This window comes from Sinocyclocheilus grahami, unplaced genomic scaffold (genome assembly GCF_001515645.1).
Source record: "Sinocyclocheilus grahami isolate Dianchi unplaced genomic scaffold, SAMN03320097.WGS_v1.1 scaffold1244.1, whole genome shotgun sequence".
Lineage (NCBI taxonomy): Eukaryota > Metazoa > Chordata > Actinopteri > Cypriniformes > Cyprinidae > Sinocyclocheilus > Sinocyclocheilus grahami.
This window is the reverse complement of record NW_015506423.1, coordinates 247,689-256,446: the sequence shown is the minus strand read 5'-3', so window position 1 is coordinate 256,446 and position 8,758 is coordinate 247,689. Positions and strand designations below refer to the sequence as shown.

The following is an 8,758-nucleotide window of genomic DNA, read 5'->3' as shown; positions in this document are numbered from 1 at the left end:
ACATCAAGAGTGCCACAAGATCTAATGGAGAGGTAAACTGTTCTATAAACGAGGAGATGCAACAGAAAAGGCCCTGTCTCCTTTTGATTTTAATCGAGACTTGAGAACAACTAGCTGAAGTTTTTGTACAGATTGTAAGGGCCTGGATGATGTATGCTGAAGAAGTTCCCTAATATAACTTGGTGCCAGTCCATTTAAAGTGGAAGTGAAGCAGTCAGTTAAGTTAACATTATTTAGTAAAGTGATTTCCACTTTGATTAAAAAATATATAACAAACATGATTAATGTAACCATTTTACAGAAAAAAAGGATGTTTTGTTATAGCTTTTGGAGCAAGGGCGCCGCCATCTTGCAGCACCACCGCGTGTGACATCACGGGGTTGGTTCGCTCCGATGGCCAGTGAAGTAATACAAGCATTTCTTTACATTTTGAACACACGAATGTTATTTTAGCACACAAATAATTTGGTTTTCACCATAATTTGGATGAATATTCAACATCAAACTGTCTATATGCTAAGTTTTGATCATGATATCCCAAACATTGTTTTCATAATGCGAGGCACAATGTGATGTAAACAAACAACGCTTCATTCATGTCGCATTTTATTGTTATCTCAGACCATTAAGACATATGCATTACATTGACTGGTTCACCAGTTGTATGTATCATATTTTATGTTCACCTGCTTTCCTGCTGTTAACAGGACGTAATGTTTAACTAATCACCTAACGTTATCTGAACAATCGGACCAGCCTTGTCAGTTTAAATATTAAAGTGTTTTAAGCCATTCAAGCGTGAGACCACACGGAAAAGATTTCAATGTGGTACTTACAGGCTGTGATAGACCTTTTCTGAAAGAGATTTCTGATAGATCATTTCTGTTCGCGCATGACGTCATACAATGCCGACAGTTGCGAAAACAGTGTTTTTATTCTACAGGACGAGATGTGTCACCAGAATGAGTTTATTTGGTCTCTGACCCAGCAAACTGGATATCATTGGGGGGGGGGCATTATGCAATGCTGCCAAAATCATACTCCCCTATATTAAATGCTTTTTATTGAATCTAAACACTTGTGCTTTTTTTGTGTTATGCAAATCTTCCCACATAGTGAGGTAGATATGTGGGGGCGTGTTAGAACGAGCCGATTTAGGTAGGCGGGGCTGACTCTTAACTTTTATAAAGAATATCTCTTTGGATTTGAGACTTTAGTCTTCGCAACTTTACAGATCTTCTGTATGCACCAAGAGCTTGTAACACTCCAAAGAGAAAGGAAAACTTAAAATCGCATCATATGACCCCTTTAAATGATAAAAAGAATGTTTTCACCCATTAAGAATAGTTAAAGGTCCAATAAGAACTAGAATTTTTTTTGTTCTTGTTTCATTTTCCCAGCTTTTCTCTAGGACCTTTTTACTGGGGATTCTCTGTGTGTCCCTTAAGTATGCTCCAGTATGTTATTTTTTATTTTAACCTCCTAACTTCCAGAGGCATTTCTGCCATTTCTACCTGTAATGCTGGAATAGAGGATGTTCTGAATGCCCCACAACTTATTCTTAAAGCTTGTGACTGAATAACATTTATTATTTATTTATTAACATTTATTTTCCTTAAAGTGGATGCAACCATAATCTATTACCTATTCTATACAGAGATTGATTTAATGAACAACGTCCGACACGGACTCTGGAGATTAATACATCCTCTTTCCCGTTTCCAAACCTTCTTCTTTCTGGACCAGCTTTTTCTTGTATGCAATGCAAATGCCTACCTTTTATTCCACTATCCCTTTTACTTCTTTTTACTCAATGCCACTTTAACTTAAATTTGTGTATGTTTCAAAGCCAGTTTTATTCTTTAAGAGAATCTTTAAAAATGTGTTCTGAGTTGCCTGTAGGTGGCCCATTACACGATATGATGAGGAATTTACATTATGGCCAAAGGGCAAAGCCATTAATGAAAACGCCACAATGCTGCAGAGTCTAATCTGTGTGTAACTCATCATTTATTACAGTTACTACTTTTCATCCTTCCCTGTTTGAAACTGGTAACATTACCACCCCCAGAATGTCATATTTTAAAATGTAGAGACCTTCTTGTGTCAAGGGAAATCGGGTCTGTAGCATTCCCAGCTAAACAGACGCACTTTACTCTCAGGAACTGATGTTTATAAAGGATTTAATTTCCAGGAAAAACACAGTAAGAGCTGAATAAAAACCAAGCGGCAACCTCCCGGTCTCTCTCGTGAAGCCAGCACGGAAGTGACTTAAACTGTAATTCATCAACTGGCTGCTAGAGACTGGCTGCAAAAGGGAGTCAATCCCATAGACCCCCCATGTTAAAATGGCCAACTTTACAGCAGAAAAAAACATGTTTACAGCCTGGTTCAAAAAGTGGTTTTGGTCTATAATAAAAAGAATGTTTTCACCCATTAAGAATAGTTAAAGGTCCAATAAGAACTAGAATTTTTTTTGTTCTTGTTTCATTTTCCCAGCTTTTCTCTAGGACCTTTTTACTGGGGATTCTCTGTGTGTCCCTTAAGTATGCTCCAGTATGTTATTTTTTATTTTAACCTCCTAACTTCCAGAGGCATTTCTGCCATTTCTACCTGTAATGCTGGAATAGAGGATGTTCTGAATGCCCCACAACTTATTCTTAAAGCTTGTGACTGAATAACATTTATTATTTATTTATTAACATTTATTTTCCTTAAAGTGGATGCAACCATAATCTATTACCTATTCTATACAGAGATTGATTTAATGAACAACGTCCGACACGGACTCTGGAGATTAATACATCCTCTTTCCCGTTTCCAAACCTTCTTCTTTCTGGACCAGCTTTTTCTTGTATGCAATGCAAATGCCTACCTTTTATTCCACTATCCCTTTTACTTCTTTTTACTCAATGCCACTTTAACTTAAATTTGTGTATGTTTCAAAGCCAGTTTTATTCTTTAAGAGAATCTTTAAAAATGTGTTCTGAGTTGCCTGTAGGTGGCCCATTACACGATATGATGAGGAATTTACATTATGGCCAAAGGGCAAAGCCATTAATGAAAACGCCACAATGCTGCAGAGTCTAATCTGTGTGTAACTCATCATTTATTACAGTTACTACTTTTCATCCTTCCCTGTTTGAAACTGGTAACATTACCACCCCCAGAATGTCATATTTTAAAATGTAGAGACCTTCTTGTGTCAAGGGAAATCGGGTCTGTAGCATTCCCAGCTAAACAGACGCACTTTACTCTCAGGAACTGATGTTTATAAAGGATTTAATTTCCAGGAAAAACACAGTAAGAGCTGAATAAAAACCAAGCGGCAACCTCCCGGTCTCTCTCGTGAAGCCAGCACGGAAGTGACTTAAACTGTAATTCATCAACTGGCTGCTAGAGACTGGCTGCAAAAGGGAGTCAATCCCATAGACCCCCCATGTTAAAATGGCCAACTTTACAGCAGAAAAAAACATGTTTACAGCCTGGTTCAAAAAGTGGTTTTGGTCTATATAGCTAATTTTGCCCTTCATGACAACTGTGAGGGGCGTGAATTTTTTTATAACTCATCCGTTTAAATTATATTAAGCCTTAAAGTTCTGCATAATTAAGGGGGTGGTCACTTGAGTGACAGGTGGATTGCCCGCTGCTGACACTGCCGTCGAGCTAGGTGGGCGTGGCTTCAGCAACCAGCTCCCGCCCTTTTGCCCATTTTCGATTATCCGGGAGTGACGCGCAGTGTGACGCGCTGCCAAGATGGCGACGGCCTGCTCCGCCCACTTTGAGCTTCAAAAAGGCTCTTCAGGAACCTACGGGTGCCGTCACGGACACTACGTCCATGTTTTTATACAGTCTATGATAAAAACAAACAAAGTTAGACATCTTCCTGCAAATTATAAATAAATGTCCAAAACAAATCTATAAACTAGATACACAGTTGCAATCTGATCTACATCATAAATAGTGCGACAATAAATCACATTTTTAGTATACAGGCTAATATAATAACCTTGCCTTACTGTACTGTAGTAATCCTGAATAATATGAATTATTTTAACACTGACAGTAACAATATTTAATGCAAATAAAGCACCAACGAAAAAACGAGTTTTAAACAACTGACAAACTTCTTCAAAAAAGTGCTAACTATATGACCTATTTGATTTTATAAATCACACCAATCGCCTTTTGGAGTGCAATGAGAACTAAATGAAACACCTGAGTTAACAATGAATTAATTTTGGTACAGCTGATGATATCAAATTAGAGAGAAAAACATAAAACATAAAATGACCAAATAAAGACCTGATTTGTATCTGGTGTGCAAACCAAGAAAAACAATAACATTGACGAGGCAATAATACACTGTGTTCTGCTTAAGACAGTAACAATGAATCACTCTCTCTGAATAACAACATTAGCCAAATGAAATGGTCATCACTGATATTCGAAACTTGCCTATATGCTAATGACCCGCTAAACGTTAGTTAATAGCTTCAGAGGAGATCGCTAAAATAAACACTTCAAAGTCTTTCAAAGTTTACAAAACAGCACAAAATTAAAATGGTACCTTGTGCCCTTCATCAGCAGAGATAGGGAGAAACCTTTAAAGCGTATATTTGTAGAGCGTGTACCCAAAAGTTAAGGGGGTCATATGATGCGATTTCAATTTTTCCTTTCTCTTTGGAGTGTTACAAGCTCTTGGTGCATAAAGAAGATCTGTAAAGTTGCAAAGTCTAAAGTCTCAAATCCAAAGAGATATTCTTTATAAAAGTTAAGAGTCAACCACGCCTACCTAAAACGGATCGTTCTAACACGCCCCCACATATCTACCTCACTATGTGGGAAGATTTGCATAACGCCGCACAAATGTTCACGCAAAGAAAGAAGGTGTAACTTTTATTCTCGCTGTAGTATTGTTGCCGCCGCCGCCGCTGCCATGTCGTGAAGGTGCTGTGTGCTTCGTTGTGAAAGCGAAACTACTTTGTTTGGTCTTCCAAAAGTGGACGATATCTGCTTCGTCATGACTAGAGCTGATCCGTGCTGGTCGTTGAGGAAATACATCAACGTTGTGCTGTGGATCGCCGGATCGGATTTCACCGTGGACGAAGCGGAGTCCAACCCGGGGTCGTCACATGTGGTTGCTGCAAGCCCGCCGGACGCTCCTTCGTCGAATCTGCCGCCTCTGCTCACTCTAGCCCTCCGGCCGTTCCTCACTCTAGGCCGCGGTGTGTGACGCTGTGTTTCGTTGTGAAAGCGAAACTACTTTGTTTGTTGATTTTTACAAAAGGGGTCATATGATGTTGCTAAAAAGAACATTATTTTGTGTATTTGGTGTAATGAAATGTGTTTATGCGGTTTAAAGAAAAAAACCCACATTATTTTCCACATACTGTACATTATTGTTTCTCCTCTATGCTCCGCCTTTCTGAAACGTGTCGATTTTTACAAAGATCATCGTTCTGAAAAGCGAGGTGTGCTCTGATTGGCCAGCTATCCAGTGCGTTGTGATTGGCTGTCTCATGACAGGGGCGTAGATTACGCGGGGGACGTAATCTACGCCCCTGTCATGAGCCATCAGTAAATAGGCTCAGTTATACTTTTTATTTGAATCATCATCAGGCATGTTTATCAAGTTAAGCAGAAATATTAACCTAATATATAAAATTCCATGCAATGCAAATATCATGGGTTTTCATAAGCATCACTGTCTTAGCTCATATAAATACAAGTTTTTAACAAACTGGTTTGTATAGTTATTTTTTTACATAATTTCTCCATCTCATAACAACATTGTAATGCTATCAGAAATAATTCAAAATTGCGTTCAATTTCTGGCCATTTCAACTTGTGAAGAAATAATCTGCTGATTGTTCTGGTTCATTTTTACAGAAAGAGCATTCATTGTTCATTTCAGTGTTAAATATTTCAAAAATATGCTTTTACAGGGTGTATTCTTTGAACTTTTGAAAGTGACCTCTTTAATTTTCAGGTATCAAGACAGATAGAGAAGCCCACTGGCTGCAGCCTGCAGGCATTATGACCAATTATGAAAGTCAAGATTGTGCATCAAACCATACTTGCAGAATATCATTTTTCTTATTGTATTTTCTTTTTATTCCACTACATAAAAAAATAAAACAGTTTGAACTGGAACGTTTATGTATTCTTATCTCCCCACAAATGCACCACAGCAATGTTCCTTTTTGCTGTGGCTCTGGCTATGTTGTTAATCTCTTTTCTTCCTCTGTGTCAAACACAGTTTCATCATGGTCATCGTGGTGTCTGCAGATTAAATAATAAATGGTCACGATTGTAGGTTCAGTGTTGAGCGATGATCAGCTGTCAGTACTTTTTTCACGGTAAAGCAATTCTGTGTAAAGTCGACTGTGAGGTTCATAAAAGCAGGACAGGAAGATGCTGTTCACCTACAAACCAAACACACATCAAACAAATGGGCACTTTCCTGCAAAAGCTGTCCACTAAGCAGATCACACATGTGAAGAAAACTAACCACAGCAGGTTTCAGTTTGACTCTGTTGAGCTGCTGGAGTCACACTGAGAGATAGCAAATGGTTTTAACATTAGTTTTTTTGTTCATTTTGCCATACAAAACAACTGAGAGTTGATTACACCAATTTTAAATTCAGAAATCTCTATTTTACAATAAAAATTTAGGAAGATTTCACAATATTTCACTCTTATACTTTACATAGTTAACATAGCTAGTAGTTCCTTTCAAACATGATCAATTTTAAATGATAAAAATAATGTTTTCACCCATTAAGAACAGTTAAAGGTCCAATAAGAACTAGAAGAACATTAATAACTACCCTCAGTGTGTGTGTGTGTGTGTGTGTGTGTGTGTGTGTGTGTGTGTGTGTGTGTGTTTGTGTTTGTGTTTGTGTTTGTGTTTGTGTTTGTGTTTGTGTTTGTGTGTGTTTGTGTTTGTGTTTGGCAATAGCACATACAGTTTGTACAGTATAAAAACCATTACGCCTATGGAATGTCCCCATAAACCATGGAAACACAATGTGTGTGTGTGTGTGTGTGTGTGTGAAGTAGGAGGATCAAAAATTGTGGGAGGATTCACACTCCAGTTTAATAGTACTGCTGTGTTTGGTTACATCAGTTTGATTGTTTTTAACAGATAGTGTAATTAGCTCAGACTTTTCACTGAACTGGTCAAGAAAATGTCTCACATGTTAGTTTTGTTCTGTTTGTATTGGTCTCATCTGATTGGTAAGTTTTGAATGTATTTTTATGGCTTATTGTCATAATGTCACATATCAGGTCTGTGTTTACAAACTTTGTTTAGGTGCAAAGGATCCCACAGTCATGGAATGTAATGAAAATCAGTGAATTTATTGGGGGGAATGTCTTTATTTTAGAGGTTGTTACATTGGAGAAACATTTATTTAGCAGACATTACATGAGATAAAAATGGAAATAAAAATAAAAAATACAGAAAATGTAGGAATTCATAAACTACTATGGAAGTCAAGGAAATCTTTTTTTAAAGGATGTTGTTCTGTTTACATTTAAACATTACAATTTACAACTGACTTTAGGCTTTGTAAACCAACGAGAGTCTTAATTTCTGACAAAACCTGCTCATGTTCCCCAGGTGTGTTTGGTGCTAGGACAAGTGAAATTCAGTCATTTTCAAAAATGGGGGGAGATACTGTCACTCTAAACACTGATGTTACTGAAATACACGAAGACGACGACATACTATGGAATTTTGGAGCCGAAAAGATTGCTGAAATCAATAGAGCTACTGGAATCTTCATCATATATGATGCTGTTCTTGATGGGAGATTCAGAGACAGACTGAAACTGAACAAACAGACTGGATCTCTGACCATCACAAACATCACAACTCAACATACTGGACCCTATGAACTAGAGATAAGAGGAGCAAAACTGTCATTAAAAACATTCAGTGTTTCTGTTTATGGTGAATAAGAGGTTATTTATAGCATAGGCTACTTTATATGTAGAATGTTTAAAAAGCTGACAAACGTAATTGTTATTATCCATGTTTCTCTCTTGTTTTCAGCTCGTCTGCCTGTTCCTGTCATCAGCAGTAACTCTTCAAACTGCTCTTCATCATCATATTGTTCATTGGTGTGTTCAGTGGTGAATGTGGGTCATGTGACTCTCTCCTGGTACAAAGGAAACAGTTTATTGTCCAGCATCAGTGTGTCTGATCTCAGCATCAGTCTCTCTCTACCTCTGGAGGTGGAATATCAGGAGAAAAACAGCTACAGCTGTGTGCTCAACAATCCCATCAGCAACCAGACTCAACATCTGGACATCAGCAAACTCTGTCACACATGTTCAGGTACAGCAGCTGATATTAGTTGGTTGTTTTAGTCCATAGAGAACTAGGAAAAGTCCCCCACACTTTTCTGTATAGCAGAAGTGGGATTTTGCTAAATTGTCATAATGAGACTAAAGTCAGTTTGTTGAACATCACAATTCCGTTTCATTATTGGTTATTTGCTCTCTCTCTCTCTCTCTCTCTCTCTCTCTCTCAGAAGGCCATGGTCATTGCTGTAATACTTCTGAAGCTGTGATCCGATTGGTCCTCTCTGCTTTGGTAGGCGTGGCTACTGTGGTTTTTCTGGTTTATGATGTCAGATCTACAAGTGGAGGAGAACAAAGAACGGATATCATAAACAAATGTGAGATCTTGGAGCGTTCCCTAACGAAAAAGAAGTTTGTTCAAGTGTGCTATTAGTATACTTCTTTT

The 8,758-nt window shown here is 37.9% G+C and overlaps 1 protein-coding gene across 1 annotated transcript in view; it reads left to right on the top strand.

Moving 5' to 3' along the window:
- The first annotated feature begins 7,155 nt into the window (after positions 1-7,155).
- The window catches only part of LOC107568440 (SLAM family member 5-like), a 42,607-nt gene continuing 41,004 nt past the window's right edge, over positions 7,156-8,758 (top strand). Inside the window, exons 1-2 of the mRNA XM_016254411.1 lie at positions 7,156-7,242; positions 7,628-7,960. Of these exons, the coding sequence (XP_016109897.1) occupies positions 7,194-7,242; positions 7,628-7,960 (382 nt within the window). The 5' untranslated portion in view covers positions 7,156-7,193. The remainder of the gene's footprint in view (positions 7,243-7,627; positions 7,961-8,758) is intronic.